The 25,491-nt window shown below is 36.4% G+C and overlaps 1 protein-coding gene across 2 annotated transcripts; it reads right to left on the bottom strand.

Annotated features, from left to right (window-relative positions):
- Positions 1–65: 65 nt before the first annotated feature.
- LOC125675131 (general transcription and DNA repair factor IIH helicase subunit XPB-like) lies at positions 66–24,083 on the bottom strand. Of its 2 annotated transcripts, XM_048912630.2 has the most exons (21): positions 23,575–24,083; positions 21,523–21,603; positions 20,601–20,725; positions 18,842–18,922; positions 17,327–17,482; positions 14,608–14,682; positions 12,414–12,521; positions 11,588–11,775; positions 10,370–10,441; positions 9,123–9,229; positions 8,436–8,539; positions 7,797–7,869; positions 6,587–6,706; positions 5,895–6,097; positions 4,930–4,995; positions 4,673–4,809; positions 4,471–4,567; positions 4,108–4,225; positions 2,664–2,812; positions 2,163–2,279; positions 66–878 (listed from the first exon to the last, which is right to left on the bottom strand). In XM_048912630.2, exons 1-21 carry the CDS (start codon positions 23,600–23,602, stop codon positions 744–746), a joined length of 2,340 nt encoding a protein of 779 aa, XP_048768587.2. In that variant the 5' UTR covers positions 23,603–24,083; the 3' UTR covers positions 66–743. The 2 variants fall into 2 exon arrangements, with proteins under 2 accessions (XP_048768587.2, XP_056014895.1); XM_056158920.1 differs by lacking the exons at positions 20,601–20,725; positions 21,523–21,603; positions 23,575–24,083 and having other exon boundaries at positions 18,750–18,877.
- Positions 24,084–25,491: the final 1,408 nt, after the last annotated feature.

Raw genomic sequence — 25,491 nt, 5'->3', positions numbered from 1 at the left:
TACTAATCTGTTATAACAAATTAATGGGGAATAATCTCTAAATTTCTAAATAACAAACACAATGGTTGTACACGTATTATTTTATTTTGCTTGACAATCAACATTTCGCAATAATTCATGAGAAATAAACAAAAAAAATTGAATTTATCCATGTACAAACACCTTCCAATTTGATATATCAACAGCGCAATTGTCTGATATTGGTACAAATATTATGATTGACATTTGTGCATATAACTGCCTTAGAAGAAATAAATCCTGCTCGTTTTCAATCCATGCTGGATAAGTTCATGGTATGTACATAACTGAGAGAGTCAGATCATTCTACATATTAAAATGATGTACAATGTCTAGCAAACAAAAAATTTTTTGTACATGAACATGAAATGTTGAAGATCCTTTAACGACAAGAGCTCTGCTCCTTCGAGTACTGTAGTCTAGTTCATAAAAAAGTTAAACATACAATCATTGTACATGTACTTGAATACAAAATCAGTATGCTTTAGTATCAGTACATATCAGTACATACACTGAATGTACATCTAGACTAACACTAACTTATCCTTAACAAAAACACAACCGTTTAAGAAATGAGGTATCGTTCATGCACAAGCATGACCAGACAACACATCAGTTTTCTTTCCCATAACTCCAACAGAAATCCATTTCCTGTAATGCTTTTCTTAGCTTCACACAAGGGCTGTGCCAGTCTTCCCTTTCATTTTGTCCTAAATTGCATTCAATCAGATTTTTCTGAACCTTTTAAACAGAGGGTGAGCATGGCCGCTTGAGGCTGCCAGTTTCTTGCCCTTGAATTCCATATAAAGGCTGTCGTCTGCTCCCGACATAGAACTCATACTACCCACCCTCCTGCTAACCTGTAAGTACAGAGATGGAAATTCAGTGAAGTAATACTGGTGAAATCACAACATACACAAGGAAAAACAGTCTAAAAATATTATAAAAATAGATATACAAAATATTTGAGGTTCATGTATATGCCGCCTTTTTATCTCTTATATGGTGCCCTTCTGCTGCTAACCTAAATGGTGAATGCCTTTTTCACCCCCTCCTCTGTTTATTTCTATGCTGTGACCTGTGTCACCCCTCCTCTGTTTATTTCTATGCTGTGACCTGTGTCACCCCTCCTCTGTTTATTTCTATGCTGTGACCTGTGTCACCCCTCCTCTGTTAATTTCTATGCTGTGACCTGTGTCACCCCCTCCTCTGTTAATTTCTATGCTCTGACCTGTGTCACACCCTCCTTTGTTAATTTCTATGCTGTGACTTGTGTCACCCCCTCCTCTGTTAATTTCTATGCTGTGACCTGTGTCACCCCTCCTCTGCTAATTTCTATGCTGTGACCTGTGTCACCCCCTCCTCTGTTAATTTCTATGCTGTGACCTGTGTTATCCCCTCCTCTGTTTATTTCTATTTTGTGACCTGTGTCACCCCCCTCCTCTGCTAATTTCTATGCTGAGACCTGTGTCACCCCCTCCTCTGTTAATTTCTATGCTGTGACCTCTGTCACCCCTCCTCTGCTAATTTCTATGCTGTGACCTGAGTCACCCCTCCTCTGCTAATTTCTATGCTGAGACCTGTGTCACCCCCTCCTCTGCTAATTTCTATGCTGAGACCTGTGTCACCCCCTCCTCTGCTAATTTCTATGCTGTGACCTCTGTCACCCCTCCTCTGCTAATTTCTATGCTGTGATCTGTGTCACCCCTCCTCTGTTTATTTCTATGCTGTGACCTGTGTCACCCCCTCCTCTGTTAATTTCTATGCTGTGACCTCTGTCACCCCTCCTCTGCTAATTTCTATGCTGTGACCTGAGTCACCCCTCCTCTGCTAATTTCCATGCTGTTTCCTTTGATGCCACCATCTTATTTATGTCAGATACCCGAGATTTCACACTCCTTTGTTGCTTTAGCTATTACATGTACCTATCTCTTTCTTCCTTCCTTGTATAATATGTAACCTAAGACAATCCCCCACCTATCTCTCTGACCACTGTCCTCCACTGTTGACATCTGTGTTTATTATATAGTTGTTATAAGTATCGCCCTCTGTGTTTATTCTATAGTTGTTACAAGTACCACCCTCTGTGTTTATTCTATGGTTGTTACAAGTACCGCCCTCTGTGTTTACTCTATGCCTGTTACCTGTGAGAATCCCCCCTCTCCGGCCAGTCTTTCCTCCTCAGCGTCCTGTTCCGTGGCAGCACACACCTTCTGTAACAGCTGAGCTTGCTCCTCTTTTGTATCATAACCCAGATTTTCCTATAACACATATACATTAAGCTTGTTTACATATTGTCTGCTACCATTTACAACTTACAACTAAACGATGTTTCATGTTTGCACTCACGACAAGCATATTTCTTGACAAACACTGAATTACACATAAGCAAACAACAACCTTTTCCTGTGGTCTATGCAATACTCAATTCACATAAAAAAGAATTGTTTGTAAACAAGACATAAATTTTAAACCATTCACATGATAAGGTTCCAAAAGAATTTCAAATTTCAGTGGACAACATAATTACTGGTACATGTTCATAGTAGGGACACATCCACATTGTCAAAAACATTACATTAAAATCTATGATCCGACTTTCACAAATTTTTATTAAAATTCAGATTGAAATTATCCTTCCTTACTTCCTCCATGCCGGCGAGTTTGGTGATGACTTTGTAGGCATAGCCCTGGTTGACTAGAAACCTCTGTCTCTTCAGAGAGAAGTGCATCTCCATTGTATCCTGGGAAACCAGGGAGTAAAAGAAGGCGTTGTACTCCTCCGCTACAGCGCCTACCAAAAATGTGCACAGTATTTAGACATAAATAAAGCTCAGTCTACACATACGTACTTATAAAATAAACAACAACATATACCAGAATTATAAAGTATCCTCCACTACAGCGCCTACCATAAACATGCAGGGTATTTATACATAAATAAAGTTCAGTCTATATGTTTAGGCCATGCCATTTGTAATCTAGATCGTCAGATTTGCTGCTTCTATTTGCAATAAATCCACATTATAATATCATATCCAAATTATAATATTATCAAAAAATGATATCCGCCCTTGTGTCCAAAAATTTCTGCGTAATTTTTTTTCGATGTTTTACAACACTTTGTATACGTTGCTGACGAATGACAGAAGTGCGGGCTCTCAAGAAAGTATTAAACAGCGTAATTACGATGTTTGAAGTTTTTTACAATGCTTATTTTTAAACGTTTAAGAATGATACTTCGAAACACTGGTTTTAAAGATGTCCTTTATTCTGCAATCGAACTAGTAGCCAGAGAAATTTATGAAGCACAATTCGATGCTAAATTTACAAAAAGTGTGGTGGATATTGATGATGTGCACTATATCAAAACAAAGAAAATGCTAAAAGTGATGTAATAGAGATTTGTAGGCAATGCAGGTCCTCTGGGCATAAGGCAGGAACTCCAGGAAAGATATTCTTAAAAAGACCTGTCGGTGATCAGTTGATGTTGCTAAGTATTGGCTATGAAAAAAATAAAGTGTTTGAAACCTGAAATACTTTTTATTTATTGTAAACTATATCAATGAAGCTGAGAAATATTAAGTTCCCATGGTAAATGAATGATATCTGTTTATTTAAGATCTTTATTTTTAGGTGCTTGCTTTTTGAAATCACACTAGATTTAATTAGAAAAATTTATATTTCTTGTATTTGCTCGCCTTATAATTTTTATCTCCAAAATGAAAAATAATATTTGTAAAATAATTTTGCCCTCTTGCCTCAAGTTTTTTGTTTGAAAATCCGAAGAACTATTTTACAAATTGGTGTGGCCTTACTTGTAGGCAAAAACATTATTTACAAGAAATGTAAAGAATTGTCTCTAGAACCGCTACCTAACAGAAACCAGCTAGAACATTTAAATACAATTATTTCCATGTGTATATGAATTCTTTGATCCAATTTTTCAATACACAATCACCATACACTCAAAGTATGTACAAACAGATGTCACGACATGCATGACACTGTGTATCGTATATAATTATCACATGAGGTAAATCTATACATGTACTACTAAAAAAATTTCCATATCTTTATTTTCCCTACCCTTTTTAGCCCTTAGAATTCTTCCCATCCTCTGGGCCTCCTGCCTACGTGAGCCACCGTGGGCCGAGATCTGAATTAGCACATTGGCTTCTGGGAGGTCAAAGGAAGTATCAGCAACCTGGAAAATAATAATTTGAAAGATGAAGGGGACTACATGTCCTTTTCTTGTATGTAGCTTCATCAGAAAACTATATACAAACTAAGAACAAGTAAAAAATTCTTCTGATTCCAGTACTCCAAAAGCTATTCAATTTCATTGTTCACTACAGTTCAAAAAGAAGGAAAATGTGAATATTTGGAGTATCTCCCTCATGTAATTATCATTAAATTTGTTAACTTTATCTACAAAACACTTCAATGGACCTTGGATACAAAGATGGTGTTGACTTTTGGATTATGGACAAAGTTCTGTAAAATCTGCATTCTCTCCCCTTGTGAGGTGGGTCCATACAAATATGGCCTGAAAATGAACAACTTGCATGACAAGATTGTCACATTATCAAAATTAAAACCTTAAAATTACAATGTCAACATCAAAATCATGCATTAAAAACCATTCACTTACTTATTCAGCTTAATGGCATAACTTTTCAGGGCAAACACATTATCCGAGAACACTATGATTTTGTCGTTACGTCTCTCGTGGTATCTGATCAGGAACTGACAAGCTCGAAATTTGTTTGGATTCACGACTGACAACAACTGTAAAAGCAACGTGCTGCATATATCTTATACTCAAGAGATTTAGTCTCAACAAAATGTCGACAATGCTATTCTGACATGAGCTGAATCGTAAAATTTGTCAAAATTTAAAACTCTTACCAGTTTCTTTTGTGATTTGGTATTGAGATACTCTCTGTAAAATTCTGGAGCCATAGGGCACCAAACCTGTAATGTATATCCCCAGTGTTTCAACATAAAATGATAACTTGTCAAGTTCAGAAACATGTCATTTTCATGTAACATAATGATCTGAGTATAGGCAGAATACTAAAATGAACGAGTAAAACTGGCATTAAATGCCTTTAAAAGCTATAAGGTGAAGCTCACCATTTCGACACCTCTATATTCATTATACAGTGTGATACCCGTCTAATCCCACATGCACTAGGAGACAAAGTCTTGTCGTAATACACGGTGTGTCAAAATGAACAGTGTAAAAACAATGAAAATATAGAGATGAGAATGAAGATAAGGGTGGGAATGCCCAGTGAAAAGGATAACACAGGTGTGGGATTAATCAGTGTTCACTGTAAACACAGGTGTGGGATTAATCAGTGTTCACTGTAAACACAGGTGTGGGATTAGGCAGTTTTCACTGTCAACACAGGTGTGGGATTAATCAGTTTTCACTGTAAACACAGGTGTGGGATTAGGCAGTTTTCACTGTAAACACAGGTGTGGGATTAATCAGTTTTCACTGTAAACACAAGTGTGGGATTAGGCAGTTTTCACTGTAAACACAGGTGTGGGAATAGGCAGTTTTCACTGTAAACACAGGTGTGGGATTAGGCAGTTTTCACTGTAAACACAGGTGTGGGATTAATCAGTTTTCACTGTAAACACAGGTGTGGGATTAGGCAGTTTTCACTGTACTAGTTATCAACACTGACTTACAATAAAACAAAGAAACAGGTGACACCATAAAAAGCTCCAGCTCTGTCTGTCTGCAGTTTGACACGAGTGTCAGTAGGATGATCGAATTAATCAATAAACAGAGAACAAACAGTGAATGCCCTCGCCAGCATCATTACCGATTCACACTCTGCATCGTCTGATTCCCTTACCTCTGCACACTGCACTCGGGCGATGTACCCATTATTCTGTAGTTCCATCCAATTTGCCTCGTACAGCTTCGGTCCAATCAGGAAATTCAGGTCAGCAATTTTATCATCCTCTCGGACCAGTGTAGCAGTCAGCCCAAGCTTACAGTGAGCATTCACGATCGTCAGAACACGCCTAAACATGCGAGCTGGAATTGTCTGTACCTCTGTTTAAAATCAAATAAAATCATTATCTATATATACGTGTAATCGTACAACTTGAAGTTAGCTGTTGTGGTGTATGGACAGTGATGAAGACATACTCCATAATGACTCAGTCTGAAATGTCAGGTCAATGTCATATGGAAAGTCAAGGTCAAATAACACTGGACCAAGATATCATTTCTTCACTAAAAAGAATCTGTGTATGATGTTACTGAATTTGGTGTTAAGTTGACTGTTAGAGTAAAATAAAATCATGTCATGCTCATACCAAGATTGATCAATATACGTGTATCAGGTTGCTGAAAGTATCTTCAACTTCTGAAGAAAAGTTATACACAAGTCAGAAATGTGAAGATTCCCTTCACCTCTACACACTAACAAAGAGAATCACGATTCCTCACTCCTATATACACTTACACCCAGAATCATGATTCCTCACTCCAATACACTAACACCCAGAATCATGACTCCTCACTCCAGTACAAACTTACCGTCCAGAATCATGATTCCCCATTCCTGACTCTGCATCCACTCCATGACTTTTTCTGCCTCCCAAGAACGTTTGGTGGAATGGGCCAACATTGAGTAGGTACTGATTAGGATGGAAGATCCTAAAAATTACATCAAAATGGGATTGAATGCTTTAAAATCAATTTCTCATTCTAATCAATTGCACAGTATATCATTTGAAAATGATAAATGAAACAGTTGAAAATTTAATCTCTTGATTCCATAAAAAAAGTCCCAATGCCGTGGTTCTATCCATCAATAACAAACTGAAGTACATGATAGTACCCCACCTATTGGTTAACGTGAATCTGTCGTTAGGTACTGTACATGATAGCACCCCACCTATAGGTTAACGTAAATCTGTTGTTAGATACACGAGTCTGTCGTTAGATACGTGAATCTGTCGTTAGATAGATGAATCTGTCGTTAGATACGTGAATCTGTCGCTAGATACACGAGTCTGTCGTTAGATATGTGAATCTGTCGTTAGATACGTGAATCTGTTGTTAGATACACGAGTCTGTCATTAGATACGTGAATCTGTCGTTAGATACGTGAATCTGTCGTTAGATACACGAGTCTGTCGTTTGATACGTGAATCTATCGTTAGATATGTGAATCTGTCGTTAGATACACGAGTCTGTCGTTAAGATACATGAGTCTGTCGTTAGATAGGTGAATCTGTCGTTAGATACACGAGTCTGTCGTTAGATACGTGAATCTGTCGTTAGATAGGTGAATCTGTCGTTAAGATACACGAGTCTGTCGTTAGATACGTGAATCTGTCGTTAGATACACGAGTCTGTCGTTAGATACACGAGTCTGTCGTTAGATACATGAATCTGTCGTTAGATACGTGAATCTGTCGTTAGATACATGAATCTGTCGTTAGATAGGCGAGTCTGTCGTTAGATACATGAATCTGTCGTTAGATAGGTGAATCTGTCGTTAGGTACGCGAGTCTGTCGTTAGATACACGAGTCTGTCGTTAGATACGTGAATCTGTCGTTAGATACATGAATCTGTCGTTAGATAGGCGAGTCTGTCGTTAGATACATGAATCTGTCGTTAGATAGGTGAATCTGTCGTTAGATACGCGAGTCTGTCGTTAGATACACGAGTCTGTCGTTAGATACATGAATCTGTCGTTAGATACGCGAGTCTGTCGTTAGATACATGATAACACCCCACCTATTGGTTTGTCCTTGGCATCAGAAGTAAATCTGCATATGATACTGTCATCTGCTGTGGACCACAACTTAAACTGAAAAACGACGCAATGAAACTGTTAATACAATGTCCATATCAGGATTTCTTTAGTTTTTGTTTTTTTACAAATTAAAAATCTCATAGTCTGATACAGTACACTCATCATGATAACCCGAGAGGCAGTGAATTTTAACGCACATCTACAACCAAACACAACAGAGTTTATAAATACAGAAATATATGCATGCTGTTGATAATGATAATTTATAAGATAACTCGTACATGTGGGTGATAATGCCATTAAGTCAATATATATTACAAAGAAAGACAATTCAAAGCCATGTGGGACTATATTATTCAAAACAAAACATTCTCGCATATTCTGTGTACTCTACTTAGAAGCATAAATTTCCCTGTTTACAGTTCATACGACTAATATCGTTTACCTGTTTACAGTTCATTTGATTGAATTGTTATCATTTACCTGTTTACAGTTCATATGACTGTTATCATTTACCTGTTTACAGTTCATTTGATTGAATTGTTATCATTTACCTGTTTACAGTTCATATGACAGTTATCGTTTACCTGTTTACAGTTCATATGACTATTATCATTTACCTGTTGTTTCCACTGCTCTACAGCGACCCCTGATGTGGCTAGACAAATCGTCCTCTTCCTGACAGTACACGCCGCTGTCACACCCACCAAAGTCTTTCCGGCACCTATATCAATATATACATATAGTTAATATGTAATACAAACAAAATATCAAAATTTTAAGGAAGTATATAGTCTAAAATCTCACCCGCCTTGTTTCATACACCTGTATTCAAGCAAATTGTTTTTTTAAAATTCTATCACACCCATAACATCTGAAGTTTTTCTTTCAGCGATTTTTTTCCTTATATAACAGGTACCGATAAACGGTACCATTCCCAATGCCAAAAACCGTTGATTTTTCCCAATTTTGAGAATAAAAATTCCCAATTCACTTGCTGAAAAATAGACCACTGACATCGTAATTCACTTTAGTCTGAAACATTGTACGAGTTAACTAAAATGTTCACTTCCGGTATTAAATCTACTTTAAATAGAATAATACACACAGAAATTACATTTTAATGTACATAATTAATCAATAAAGGTGTGTATGATAGCAAATGCAATGATATAAAGATGATATTTTTTTTTTACCTGTGTGATGTTTCACTGGACTACAATAAACGTACCGAATCAGAAGACCCTTGTACTTCACTGTTTTAACTCTCAGTGTAGATAGCACGTTCATCATGTGTTTTTACTCACCACAGGGCAATACGATGACACCGGACCGAGCTCGACCGTTTCCGAACATCTTCCTGAGACTCTTCTCCTGGTATGGTCGTAAGATCGTAGACGGCTTCAGATCTATGCTGAAAACCAAGAACATCAGAGTCTGCTTATAGGAACAATTTAAACATATCAAAGTGGTGGTAATTCATTTTGCACAACCTTGCTAGCTAGCATCTAGCATTTATTTCTCCATACTTCTTAGTATATACAGGATTCGAAAATAGCGAGAAATATTCGCAAAATGCGAGTGCATTTGAAAAATAGCGAGTAAAAATAGTGGACACACGAAAATCTTAGCAAATGGTAATTTACAAACTATGATCGTATCGTATCCGTTTTATATGGTGAAGCGCTATTCGCTTTTCTTAAACTTACACTCTGAATCATACAAACGCTTACCCGAATGACCGATTTCAAAAACCATTTCTATCCGGATTTTTCTTTTATGATTTTTTTTAAGAAACTCGGAGTCAAACAAATGCTTTAGAGGTCGGACATTGCATTATGATGAAAAATACGTGCCACGAATCCTGTCCACCTATAGGGGTGATTAAATTGAATTCCAAGTATGAGGCTTTTGTTATTCGTTTACATGTATCTAAAAACAAAAATCAGTCTATAGTTTACCAAGTCCTCCGGTAGTCATTTTTATCAGAATCATGAGAATGTCCTATCTAAATTAATTCATTGTCATATTGAGGTTGGGTTGTATTGATGACACGAGTGCTCTGCTCACTGCGTAGACGATTATCAAAAAAGTTCATGGGGCTCGTGATCGTGCTGCTCATAAAACCATGAGTCCAGAATTCGCTTTGAAAAATCACTAGTGACAACCCTGATGTGGCATAAAATTAGAAGACTGGATCTGGACCTGCGGTAAACAGGTTGTGGATTAGAGGTGCGATAATCAAGAGACCTAAACATTGCACCATATGACTTACGTAACTTTGTGTCTTGTCCAAATGATGCCTGTTGACCCACTAAGCTCAGTAATGATGGGGAGAATCATTGATTAAAAAAAAAAACATATGAAAGAAGAGAACTGCTTTATTATTTTTATTTTAGCTTGTAGGTTTTCATTTTAGCCTGTGGATTTTTTACCCATAGGCTAAAATTAGCCTGTGGTATAAAAAGTTATTTTCGACCCCTGTATATATGATCAAAAGGAACACCTTTATCACATTAGAACAGCTACATTAAACATGAAACTACTTCTTTACTTGATGTCGGGATTGACTGTATCATTCTTGAAGTCATATTCTGCCAACAGCGGATATTCCAGCTCTATACATCTACAAATAACAATACCAGCATTAAAATAAAAGAAAAGCAAGATGGTTTTGTGAAGTACTGATGCCCCTGTATGATAGCAAAGTTGATAATGGCCAAGGTTAAAGTTTTTAGAAAGTAGTTCAAGGTCACAAAAACTTTGGTACCCAAAAGGTCTTCTCACAAGGAATACACATGTGAAATACGAAATCCCAATCATCAGCCATTCAAAAGTTAAGGCCAAGGTTAAAGATTTTGGGGACAAACAGAAAGACTAAAAACTACATTGTATAAGAATCAGGTACGGAAACAATTTTTACTTTATTGGTCAAAAAGACGTGAAGAGGGTCAGAAATCAGGAAAACTCACAACATATTTTTCGTAAAAAGAAAACTTTACTATGGAAAGTTATATATTTTTAGAATTCCCAGAATTAAGAAAAACTCTATGTAGATTTCGGATTAGTGCACATGACCTTCGAATTGAAAGAGGAAGATATGAATTTACAAAAACGAATTCTGGCCAGAAGATTTCTTTAGAAAGAAACAAAAGAATATGTGAATTGTGTAACTGTAATTGTGTAGAAGATGAATTTTATTTCCTCACTGATTGTCCATTCTATGTTGAAGAGAGAAATATGTTTTTTAATGGTATATACAAGCACAACAAAATTTTTATCTATTTAACAAATAAGGACATATTTACTTGATTGATGATTAATGAAGACAAACCAGTAATTGTCAAATTGAGCGAATATTTAGTTCAAACTTTCAGAAAAAGAAGTGATGCTTTAAAACTGCAAAAATCATTATAGTTTATTATTCATATGTTGGTATAATATTGATATTGTCCATATACTTGTGTATACACATGATTAGCAATTTATATATGTATGTACTTGTTTCCCCAACAGGCTACATCCACATGTAGTTTGCAGTCTGTGTAACCTGTAGCTAATGTTACTTTCTTTCTTTTTTGAAATTTCCTTCTTTATTATCTGTCTTGCTTTTATGCCCCCTGGGCTCAAAATTGGAATAAAACTTATCTTATGCCCAAGAATCTCCAGTTATGGGAGCATAAAAACAATATTGCAGGTGGTACCTACTAATGCATGCAGAAAAAATATTTCGTAATGAGATTGAATTTCAGCGATATAATTGACCCCTGACCTTTTCTGTATGACCTCGATCTTCTCTTGCTTGACCTCAAATGACACGGTTTTGGTATCCTCTTCCTCATCTTCTTCTTTGTCCATTTTATCATAGTAAGCATAGATATCGTCCGGCACTTCCTCTCCAGTCGCCTCTTCCTGTCTGTCCTCCCCTTCAGCTGACGTACTGGGTCCTGGCTTGGCCAGCTACACAGATATAAGTACAGTAAATACAGAATCACGCAAAAAATCCCGTGCACATTTAAGATTTACGAATTAAGAGACACAACACATACTATGTAAAAAAGTTGGGTATAAGACAGTTTTCAAAACACTCATGTAAATTTGTTGATATTTGGTGATATGAGGTTGGTTTACTCTTTGCTGACACACAACAGCTAAGTTAGCAGTAGATGACACATACCAGGGCATTGGTCAGAATAAAGCAGTTATGCAATCATTTCTATACACAATGTCCAGAGCTTTGATATTCATGAAACTCGAGAAGTTGTCTATTTGTATATTGTTGGCTCTTCCTAGATGGATTCACTAAATCTTTACCTCAAAGGTAAGTGTGATTTCATAATATATCATGTAATTACAATGGAAAGTGATTCATTCAGATCATCAAGGACACTCTTGTACTCATGACCCCCCCCCCCCCCCCCCCTCCCCCCCCCCCCCTTCCCATTCTCTAAAACAGAGACAATAAAAATTTTGTAAAATATTGATGACAAACAAGAATGTGAGCATTTGTTCTCTAAAAAACTTTGAGCTTCACACATTGATGAGTATATAGCATGCATATACAGGTATATATAAAACTTTAGCATTTTCAAACTTACCTGAAGGGCAGATTTAGAGGACACCTGGCCTGTAAGTAGGTCGGTGTCATCGGAGCGAAATCTACACTCTTGTATCACAGGGTCCTTCAGCAATATCTGGATCACATCCTAAGAATTAAAGGATTGACAAATTGTGTTAACAAGTATCTACCTAAATCATATCAGAGGATCATTCAATATAGTCTATATGGATCACTTCCAAATATTTAATACGATCATTTCAATACAACTTCATCTTTATATCTACATTTTGTAGATCACATCCTAGAATCGACATGATTGGTCAAGAATTAAAATGATTGGTCAATACAGTGTCTACAAATCTATATCACCTCCAAGAATTTAAATGATCGGTCAAGAGCAATTCCCAGTCTGTGTCTGTAAATTACTGAAGAACATTCATTAGCATCTAAATTACCCATAATTGTATTTCGACTCACTGGGTGTCAACACTTCATGTAGTATTTGTTATGTAGATTGACTTACCGGGTGTTGACTTTCCACGTAGTATTTGTTGTTTATATTGACTTACCGGGTGTTGACTTTCCACGTAGTATTTGTTGTGTATATTGACTTACCGGGTGTTGACTTTCCACGTAGTATTTGTTGTTTATATAGACTTACAAGGTGTCGACTTTCCACATAGTACTTGTTGTGTATATTGACTTACCGTATGTTGACTTTCCATGTAGTATTTATTGTTTACTTTGACTTACTGTATGTTGACCTTAAACATAGTATTTGTTGTTTATATTGATTTACAAGATGTTTACTTTCCACGTACCGTATATACTCGCCTATAAGTCGGATTTTTGGGAGTCAATCTTTGGTCCAAAACTCTATGTCCGACTTATAGGCGCGTCCTAAGATTGGTATTTTTCTGGGAGGCGTAATGTAGTGTTTTTTTTTAAACAACTCCGACGATTATCATGGACTACCACACAAATGATTATTGTTCACAAATATCTAGACATAGTGTATTGTTTATGTATTTTAAAATCATGTATAAAGTACAAGTATTTACATATTTTTGTTTAGTTAAAAATTATTTACCCGTAACTAATACTTTCAATTCAACTCATCTATCGTTTATCGGTAAAATTGAATCACGAACCCGATTTAATATTGAAATATTCATATGTATACCGACTGAAATATATTTCATAAAAAAATGAATATTGTTAACAGATAATTTAGATCATCATTCCTGACTCTTAAAAACTCTATTGTTGTTACAATGAATTATACCGGAATCCCACAGTAACAGAGGCGTCAGGTACTGGTAATTAGGAGACCATAATTGCTTAGATAAACAAGGGATCATTGCCCATAATAGATCAAGGGTTGTGTTTAAACCCCTAACATATATGGCTTGGATATTGAGCACCCCATAATTATCAATTTCTCAAAATATTTGTTGAAACATAGGTAAAAACACTAGGGCATTGACTTGATATTGTCAACCGATTCTGACAAAAAATTGTACCGACTTATAAGCGGGTCAATGGCAAATTCCTACAAAATAACCCTAAAAATTACAACCGACTTATAGGCGGACCGACTTATAGGCGAGTATATACGGTAGTATTTGTTGTGTATATTGACTTACCGGGTGTTGATTTTCCACGTAGTATTTGTTGTTTATATTGACTTACAAGGTGTTCGACTTTCCATGTAGTATTTGTTGTTTATATTGACTTACCAGATGTTGACTTTCCACCTAGTATTTGTTGTGTATATTGACTTACAAGATGTTGACTTTCCACGTACTATTGGTTGTGTATATTGACTTACCGACTCTTCATGTAGTATTTGTTGTGTATATTGACTTACTGACTCTTCACGTTGTATTTGTAGTTTATATTGACTTACCGGATGTCGACTTTCCACAGATTATTTGTTGTTTATATTGACTTACCGGATGTCGACTTTCCACATAGTATTTGTTGTTTATATTGACTTACCGGATGTCGACTTTCCACATAGTATTTGTTGTTTATATTGACTTACCGGATGTCGACTTTCCACATAGTATTTGTTGTTTATATTGACTTACCGGATGTCGACTTTCCACGTAGTATTTGTTGTTTATATTGACTTACCGGGTGTCGACTTTCCACGTAGTATTTGTTGTTTATATTGACTTACCGGATGTTGACTTTCCACATAGTATTTGTTGTTTATATTGACTTACCGGGTGTTGACTTTCCACGTAGTATTTGTTGTGTTTAAGCACCAGTTTCACCTTCCCATAACTCAGGGTACATAGCTGTAAAATTATGAGAGTAGTTTTCAAAGGTCAATATTATCTAATGTTTCATTCTTCCTAGCCTTTGATACAGAAACTTTTAACTTCCCAATTCATAGATCAATAATTGAAATTTCTATGGAAAGGTATAGTCATGTATTGTAATGAAAATCACATCACATGCAGTATAACAGGGTTGTCACTAGAAATTATTGAAAACGAGTCCCACACTCGTGGATTATAAGCAGCTTCAGTCCCACGAATATTTAATGAGTCTTTTTTTTTTTTATATAAGACAATTAAAATGGAAGCAGTACAAAACATATTAATTTTAAGATCTATTTTTAATCATCTGAGACTTGGCCTCGGACGACTGATTGTCCACAACAGAATTACTTCCCCAAATCTCCTATCATTACAACAACCCTATTCAATACTGAACAGCATTTTAATCAAATTATCATTGTGATAAAATAGATGGGTAGGTCTGTTTGCCGATGATCTGTAAAACCTACCAAAGTTTACAAACTACGCTACGCTACTTTCGATTCCAATAAAAATGGCTATCGGAAGACTAACATTTATATTTAAATATAGATCTTGACTTGTAAAATAAATAAATAAAAAAGAAATAAAAATAAATTACATCCAATGGCAAGATGCTCTTCATTTTGCATCTTATTTAATTATCTTCTTAATTTCTTATTCTAATTCACACCTAATTGACTGACGCTAAACAAACAAGTCGGATTCGGTGGTATTATCTCGGTTCACTAAAGCGTAACGTTTTACCTAGATTTTTTCCTCCTATGCGTTTTAATTAATACACCACATCAGGGCTTCTAAGTAAAATTATGATTTTTACTCGGAGTCCGCGATGCGTCCACGGGACTGGCCATATCAGGACCTTCCTTATAGCCTTCATCCACTTCCTGTTCCCAAAACTTACTCAGAGATGTGTAATATATATGTTTACATAAGTTCTGTATTGCATTTGTTGAAATTATATTTACTAGAATCCTCATGACGTGAAAGAAGGACATTGAAATGAAATCGTTCCTTGAATTTCCAGGTTGCACATGTAAATGCTCTCTATGAATCAATGCCATCTGAATTTCCGATGCCTGATACAGCGTTTATGTCATACAGGAGGAGATGCCATTTCAAAACCATTCCCCCTTTTGAATTATTTTTTGAATGAGATGAACTACTTTACCTGGGGTATGGCTATCATCATTTACAAAATTACGATTTCAATGAACAGAAATACTTTGCTAGAAAATGAATCTGATGAGTCGCAACAAAATTTTAATGGGAGAACACTTGATTATTAATTGAAGAGAATCTAATCCTTCAAAGAAAATGAGACAAGTTGCTTTAATAAAGAATGTTAGTATATACTGTGTTTTTTTTTTTTTTACTGTGTTAACATTATCGCCTATGAGAGATAAATCATTAACCTGTACTCTCATGTGACAAATTTTAAGACTTTCCAGTGCTCCAAGTTGCGACTAAAATGGTCGCAGTTGCGACCAGAAAATTGATTTTGCGACTAGAGATTATATTTAAGTCGCTTTTTTGCAAGTGGAGAAAAATTGGGCATCCAGTAAAATTTTGTAATTGGGATCGGAAGTCTGAATAAATATTTTTCTGTCCCGGTCAAAACAGCGTTTGAAAGTAATCAAGATGGCGGGAAAACGAGGGTTAAAGCACTTTGCCGATTTATCAGTAGTAAAAAGTAGAACCCTCAGCCTAATACATATAACGAAGAAATTCAAGAATCACACGGAGAAAGTTCTGCATTTAAAGATGACGTAGCTGTGTTTAAAGAAAAATGCAAAAGTAAAGGAGGAACCCCAGTCCTAATGGCTGAAGGAATTTTCATGGTTGATATACAGAGATTGCAAAATGTTTTGCAGAATTTGTGAGGCCAATCAGCCAGCAACGTCCACCATTCCTGGACACCCATTGTCCGATTTCACCACAATCTGGTGTACATCTTTCAAATGTGAAAGTGTGACTATTCACGTTAACAGTAAGAGACATGTCGTTGTCCGTGACTGCATTATTAGCAGTAAGTCTAGCGGGGCAACTGTTGCTGCTAATTTTCACATACAATTACAAACTTGGGACGTAGTGTTCTTATTGATGCTGGTACTGATTGTTCAGCAAAATATCCAACAAAAGTAGAAGCTCTTATTTGCATAAGCATTGAAGGCTGACTTATTGAGGAGTTTAAAGCAAATCCTTGTGTGGAACGTTGGGTTTTCTTCCCCAGAAGTGTACTGTAAAATATACAGGATGGCCCAATGCAATACAACTTTTGTCAGAGTAAATATTTGACTTGTTATCATCCAGCATGTTTCACAGCACATTTCTATTAGGTTTAAAAATAAAACAAACAAACCGCATACATGGGTGTTGATTTTTTTTCCGAAAGATATAAAAAAAAAACTCGTAGGTCTTATTTACAAAAACTTTTTACATGGCGAGTAGAAATTTTGAACATGGCGACTAGAAATTTGAAAATGGCGACCAGAAATATTTCTAGGTCGCCATTTTGTGACCTGATAGCAGATGTGACTTGGAGTACTGCTTTCAACACTCAACACACATTGACTGTAATACACATCAGTAATAATACTCAGCAACATGTACACCATACCTTGATGAACTCCTCTATCCCTTTGGGTAGAGTTGTTTTACAGAGTCGCCTTAAATATTCTATGATGTCATTGGTTTCCAAGCCAACTGAGACAGCAGCGTAGAGGGAGTAAGCTGTCAGCTTGTACTCCTGTACAAACTCCGGGCGACACACGGGCTACGAAGAGTAAATAATAAATGTCAGTCACGAATACGTGAAATAAACAACTTGTACTCAGTATAAACTCTGAGTGACACGCGGGCTACAGAGAGTAAGTAATAAATGTCAGTCACGAATATGTGAAATAAACAACTTGTATTCTGTATTAACTCCGGGCGACACACGATCTACAGAGAGTAAGTAATAAATATCAGCCACGAATATGTGAAATAAACAACATGTACTCTGTATAAACTCCGGGCGATACACGAGCTACAGAGAGTAAGTAATAAATATCAATCAGGAATACGCGAAATAAACAACTTGTACTCTGTACAAACTCTGGTCGACACACGGGCTACGAAGAGTAAATAATAAATATCAGTCACGAATACCTGAAATAAACAACTTGTATTCTGTATAAACTCGGGCGACACACGGGCTACGAAGAGTAAAGTAACAGTCACAAATACGTGAAATACAAGACATAGAACTTTTAAGTGCTAGAGAGGAATACATAAAATGTGAGAGTTAACTTAAAATGCAGAAATCAATGTACATGTTGTATACAAAATGTACATTGTTTAATTTCCTTTCCCTTGATTGTAAATCTGAGCTATATATCTGACAATCACATTCTCTTGTTACTAATTCAATAAAGTGCACCGCCACGGCACATGATACACTCGTCACATATTATTAACAGTATAGATTGTACCCATTAAAACATTTTTTTTTTATATCACCTTAATTAAATGTCACAGTGACCTTAAAGTAGGATGTGACACACCTTCTACCTAAGATGCATTAGTTGACCAATTTTGGTGATTCTGGGTCTAATAGTTTTCAAGTTATGAGTCGGACAAGTTTTTGCCATATATGCAACATAAATGGGGCCCCGCCCACAAATATTGTTTATCCTACAACTACCCTTTTTACTGACGCAATGTGACACACCTTCTACCCAAGATGTATCTACAGACAAAGTTTTATGATTCTAGGCCTTGTAGTATTTAAGTTACGGGTCGGACACGAAAAAGCTAACAGACGGACGGACAGACGGATATCTTCTTAATGAAAAGTCACAGTGACTTGGTTTTAATGTGCGACACACTTTCTACCCAAGATGTATCTACAGACAAAGTTTGATGATTCTAGGCCTTGTAGTATTTAAGTTACGGGTCGGACACGAAAAAGCTAACAGACGGACGGACGGACATGAACGCCATACCATAATATGACCCGTCTTAAGACGGGCGTATAAAAACTGAACAACCTAGCTTACCAGTGAAAAAGTACATGTCTGATCATGTAGAAAGGAAAAGCACTTTATTTTTAGAAAATCGTTTTTCTTCTTCTCGTGAAGTGGAAACAAACCTCTGAGATGGCGATCAAGAAGTCGTGTGCATGTCTGTAAACTGGTGAAAAAGACTCCAGAAATATGTGTCCATTGGGAGCCTGAAAATAATGGCAAACATTCTCCTCAATCATAAATGTCATAAATTCATTGAGATAAAGGGCAAGATCTTGCTCATTTCTCAGTGTCACAACAACAGATTTTCATGAATTTCCTCTACAATCTGCATGTATGTATTGCAGTTTTGCTTGCTTTAAGATAAAAAATAAGTTCCTCTGGTAAATGGAGTCTTTTAGATATCTCTGTAGTGAAGATGTCTCAGAACTGGTCGTTAGCTACTTTGGTGGAGATTTATAGTGCAGACTGCCCAGCAGGGTCCCTAAGTACTATATTTTGTTTGTTATGTTGAGGTGTCGGTCGACCCTCGGATCCCTTGGGAATGGGGACGGGGTCTTCTGGAAGATCCGGAGACTAGCTGGTTAGCTGTGGCGGATTGGCCGTTTTATCACACAGACTCCAAGCCAATGAACAAGTAATTACCGACAGCTTACCACACAAGTATCTGAATACCTCAAGTTAATTATAAACCCATTTTATTTCCATGGAAAATGAATGACATTTAAATGAAATTCCTATGCACACTGTTTAAATTCAAACTAATTACTTTGATGATGTTTATAAACCTATTTTATAATTACAGGTTTTTGATCTTTTAATCAGTGTCTAATCATTTGAAAATATTAAGTATGCTATTTGTTAAATTAATTTATTGACTTCAAAATAGATGCTTCATTGCATCAATCATTTCACTGGACCATCTTTTGTAACTGTCTGTTTTATTTTTTAGATAGAAGATATAATGATATAATTCCAATGTTATTACAATTGTTTTGATTGGACAAAAATAAAACTGAACAAGAGTTTATACATCAATAAATCCGAAAACGCGATGTATTCATTCACGCCTGAAAACAAATAACATCGTGCGGGGAAACTATTCAAATTTTTGCAATTGTTAATGAAGTGTATGAACTGAAATTATAATAATCAAACATTCTTTTTGAAGAATTAACTCCGGACATTTTACTTACAAATATCAACACATACACTTACAAATATCAACACATACATTGACTGTCCCGTGGGGATCCAGGTTAAAATAGGTCTTCAGTAACCCTTGTTTGTTGTAAGAGGTGACTAAATGGAGCAGTCCTTCGGATGAGACCGCAAAAACCGGGGTCCCGAGTCACAGCAGGTGTGGCACAATAAAGATCCCTCCCTGCTCAAAGGCTATAAGTGCCAAGCATAGGCCTAAATTTTGCAACCCTTCACCAGTAATGGTGACGTCTCCATATGAGTGAAATATTCTCAAGAGGGACGTTAAACAATAATCAATCAATCAATCATACATTGACTTTCATTGCACACTAGACAGTCTGTGAACTTGTCATTTGTCCAGTCCCATTTTATCTCACTTTTTCCCACAATGCAACATAACACTGTGCCCATGAATTGCTTCTTTAAAATGCTAATTTACAGTAACTGCAGATCACTTCATCTCACGAGATCTTATCTATGCATGAATACAAAGTGTTTATTCACCAGACATAACTTTTGTGAATCATTATATTTCTTGCTTAAATCTTCTATGTGCAAGAGCTTATTCTCAAGAACTTAATTTTCGTAAATGGCTAGTCTTGCAAAATAACACGTAAATAATGTTCTTGGGAATAAAATGTTATTTAAGCACTTTCAAAGAGTTAAAAACCTTTCACTTACCACAAACAGTGGCCTTGAGCTGTGGTCAGCTTTGAGAGCTAGTTCCGGTCTGTAGTCTTTCGCCCCAAACTCATCCTCTTTCCCTGCATCATCAACTGATCGAGTGGCTGCATCTGGAACTTCACCTAAAAAACACCAACTGCACTGTACAATCTACTGATAGAGTCAATAAGGAAGATAACATGTTTGTAATATGTTAAATACTTTAATCTTTTCTGGATACAGATTTACTTTGGGAACTCATACCCAAACCCAAATTGGAACACCATTCATGATGAAGATCAATCTGTCAATGCTACTAAAACAATGCCATCTGTTATTGTGAAGAAAGATATTGCTTGAATTTACAACTATCGTACTAATTAGCATGTACTGTACAAATACTCCAGTGGTTCAATTGATTATAATGACTGCCATCAAGAAACAATTTGATTTCATATGCCAAAATTGTGTGGGTGGGGGGGGGGATTCAATTTGTCATTAATTATCACATGAATCACAGGTAACACATTTATCACAGGAAAATACAGGTATTCTACTGAATCATAAATACTATCCTACTTCACGGTGGAGTGTCATGCCTTTTTTTATAAGTAAATGAAAGTTGAGTCACCTCACATACAGCTTGGAACTGGGACAGATTTTCATGTTATTTTTCAGAAAGTAAAGAATTAAATGATATTTCAACACTAGAATTTAAAATCTAATTTTAACATTTAATTCCAAATATCAGTTTGTCATTTTTATAATATTTGCAGTAGTATTTCAAAACCATTTCCAAAAGGCTAATGCTGATTGTTCTAGTGCACACGAGAAGTCAAAAGATGACAAAACAAACATGACAAAGCCAAGCCTCACCTAGACACTAGTACAACATGCGGATTTTCTGTGGTATTTAAAGACTGTATTTAATCAACTTCACCTTTTGATGGCTCGGCTTCCACTGACTCCTCTTCTGCATATTCTTCATACTCTAACTTTGACTTCTTGGCTTTTCTTTCTTCTACACGAACAAAATAAAACTCTTTAGTGAATTCATTTTTAAATTCATGAAAATTAAATGCATTTGAAAGGTTGCTAATCTACATTCAATTTGGTGACCAGTAACTTCTCACTAGGCATGTACATACATGTGACGAATGCAAGGAGCTAAGGGTCAGATCTTGCCCATTTAAGTGTTACTTTTGGTCTTGAGTGCAAGATTTTTATCGACATCATGAAGCCAAGATTTTGAAAAATTTCCCGTAGTCAACAGATATTTGCATGTGTGTAAGGCTTCTTACTATTTGGTTCAGTTCATCCAAGATACAATCTGATACAACAATTTTAAAGACACATGTTGACAGCAACTTTTTTTTTTTTTAATATGAAAATTTAGGAAGACATGATAATTCATTACATGTGTGCAAAATACGTTCACAAAGACTCCCATGCACAGTGTTAGATATCACATGTTTGAGCGTACAACACAATTCATTAAAATATGTATCCTTAAAAACAACAGCTTTAGTATTTCCACAAGATCTGAAATTTCAGTTGGGCAAGAAATAAACAACAAAATGAAATCTGAACACAAATGGCTTGCAACCAATTCTTGCCAAATATTAGTTCTTACCAACTCTAAAATTTCACCAGAGTCTGAGAGAAATTCTTATTTCAACACACGAATTGGCATACAAAAACAAGCTGTTTCAAATATAAATCATCGTGGTAAAAATTGGTATGTCAGAAATGCAATAAATAAATGGATAGTTTTCCCTATGTTCACACAAATAAAATTTCATGTCTTTAAAAGAACTGATTCAGAAGGCATTAATCATGGTCTTGTGATGAATGTTAGGAACACCTTGAGGAATTAATTTAAAAGCTGAAATGAAATCCCCGTGATATAAACCACATGATCTACACAGACAGGCCCAAAATCATTCAAGAGGAAGGGAGAAAATGCAATGGACCAGACCACGATTTGAACCCGAATACCCTGAATCTCTCGTCAGGTGTTCTTCTGAGCTATCTGACCATCTGCGATTAGACCCTGCTGACCGCTACATCCCTCCCTTGTTAAATGTCTTCACACCCTGTAAACATCAATGCAGGATCTTTATCCCTAGCAGGCATTTTCACTTATCAGTTCCTGGGGCTGGTCTACAGCACCAGATATAACAGGGAGAAATTTTTAGCTGGACTGAGAATCAATCTCAAGACCCCTGCATTACTAATTAAGTGTTCCAACCACTGAGCTACCCAGGCGAATATCCACAGTCCATATAACCCTAACTACTGCAAGAGGCCTAAAATTTAATAAATTTTTATTCGGTTTATAAAAACATACAAATATACATGGCGTACATAAATACCAAGGATAACTCATGAAAGCTTATTTCCATTCATTGGGGTCCTTTGATGGAACGATGTTGGCACTAGCCTTAGGGGTCATTATGTGGGAGGAAACCCACAACCCCTCACATACAACCACTGCCGATCAAGGGGTTCAAACTCTCGAGCTGTAGCAGTGAGAAATGAGAGCACTACCTCTGCACTATCCAGACACCCTAAGCCAATGTTTAAACGAATGTTTTAGTCAGACCCTGAAATCACATCCAAGTTTAGTAGCAATTTACTGTTTTCACCTCAAATATATTTAACATTGAACAGCATTTATTGCTGTACAGAATTTATTTTCATTCTGATTTCATGTCAAGAAGAGTTAGCTATTTCGAAACACAGACACTATGGTGAATTATGTCCTTGTAGTTATAAAATTTAGCAAATTTGGTTGTTTACAAGCCAGTTAAAACTTAAAACAGTGAAAACACACACAATAAATATTTAGGGGTTTCCTGTTTTAGCCCTTGTGTTCTCATTTAAAACACTTTTAAAATTCAGTGAACTATTCTAAATTGTAATGCCTTATGGCGAATATTCTATTTTAAATTCCATCGATATGAATTTCCATGCCGAGACACACTATCACCTCGATCTTTCTTGTCTTTTTTCCCCATTGTCTCTCGTCTATCACATGGACAAAGCTTGGCTCATCCTTAGGAATAAACAATATTGTTTCATTTCATCTTCCACTGGTTACGCTATGTGAATAAGTTATTGGTATTCTGTTGGCCCTCTATTCTTTCACCGTCAGCAGGTTTCTCAAGCTTCTATGAGTCCGCGGTGTTTATGGCAAGCGGTAAATGTAGTACGTGGGTGGGTGTAAATGTAGTCCGGCACGGTGAGCGGTAAATCTAGTACTGCCGACCCCCGATGGTCCCGGATTGCGATGTTTTATAGATAATATTAAAATCGGCGAACAGAATTACTTCATACTTCTCGGGAACATTCTTTATGTCCAAATTGATCCACACAATTAAAAAAAACAAAAACAAAAAACAATGATAATAAGTATAAATTTTTAAACTTGAAATGTCGCCTACTCAAACCTAGTACTGTGTTGTAAATACAAGTATTTTACATAGCTCCGCGCACTCGTGACAGAAGGGCCGCCCATCTCTTTGATAATGTGAACATTACTCGGATGCTAGAATATAACCATTACTTAACGACTTATGTATGTCGCAGTCGGGATTCGAACCTCAACCTTACGCGTGCGGGGCGAACGCTCTACCTCAAATAAGCAAATAATTGAAATCGAAACAGGTTTCAGTTTTTACAGTTATCGCTCTTTCATCAATCGTGTGTAACAGGAAGGGAGAAAATGCAACGGACCAGACCGGGATTCGAACCCGGGCCCCCTGAATCTCTAGTCAGGTGCTCTACCAACTAAGCTAACTGGCCACCGGCGATCGAACCCGGCTGACCGCTACACGTGTCAAAGGAAGGGGGTTCATTTTAGAAAACGTGCATAGAGTCATCCACCCTTAAAAAAACGACCCCGTGTTTGACATGCAGCTTATTATACGCTGATAATCCATCTTATTATCTGTTGTGAGGATAATCCATCTTATTATCTGTTGTGAGGATAATCCATCTCATTATCTGTTGTGAGGATAATCCATCTCATTATCTGTTGTGAGGATAATCCATCTTATTATCTGTTGTGAGGATAATCCATCTTATTATCTGTAGTGAGGATAATCCATCTTATTATTTGTTGTGAGGATAATCCATCTTATTATCTGTTGTGAGGATAATCCATCTCATTATCTGTTGTGAGGATAATCCATCTTATTATCTGTTGTGAGGATAATCCATCTTATTATCTGTTGTGAGGATAATCCATCTTATTATCTGTTGCAAGGATTGGGGGGGGGGGTATATATTATGGTGGCAAGCGTATCACGTATCCTAGGCAACGGAACTAAATTTTTAATATTCTATCCTGGTATTTTAGGCTAGACGATAATTACGTATGTTACTGCAAACTGCTACCATTAGTAGTGCACTAAGCACCCCCCCCCCCCCCCCACCCCACCCCACACACACAGCGAACTCAAGTCAATAGAATTCTGCAATGTATTTAGTGTTTTACAGATAGAGAATCTGTGGCATCATTTTCAAATTCACATTGTACGAGTTATGCATCTACATCTATATGTGCTTATTAGGCATTGCAAATCCCAATTCTAGAATTTTAAACTCCTACTAGGCTTCGCATATTTTGATTTTCTCTCATATGTTTACCGGACAGTGCACACACAACACGATGGGTGTTAACTGTTTTAAACATATGATATCTACACATCTCCGTCAGGAAAAGAAATAGTAAGCTGTGTGTTTGTAGTACCAGTAACTTATTCCTGCGCAATGTCTTATCTATGCCAAATTAATCTAGATATCATATCTATGTCATTTTAATGTAGTAACATTAATGTACAAACTCCACATAGAAATAGTAAAATCACATTGATATAGTAAAATCACATTGATATAGTAAAAT

The sequence above is a fragment of the Ostrea edulis genome, chromosome 3, assembly GCF_947568905.1.
Source record: "Ostrea edulis chromosome 3, xbOstEdul1.1, whole genome shotgun sequence".
Classification (NCBI taxonomy): Eukaryota; Metazoa; Mollusca; class Bivalvia; order Ostreida; family Ostreidae; genus Ostrea; species Ostrea edulis.
This window is presented reverse-complemented; position numbering and strand designations above follow the sequence as displayed.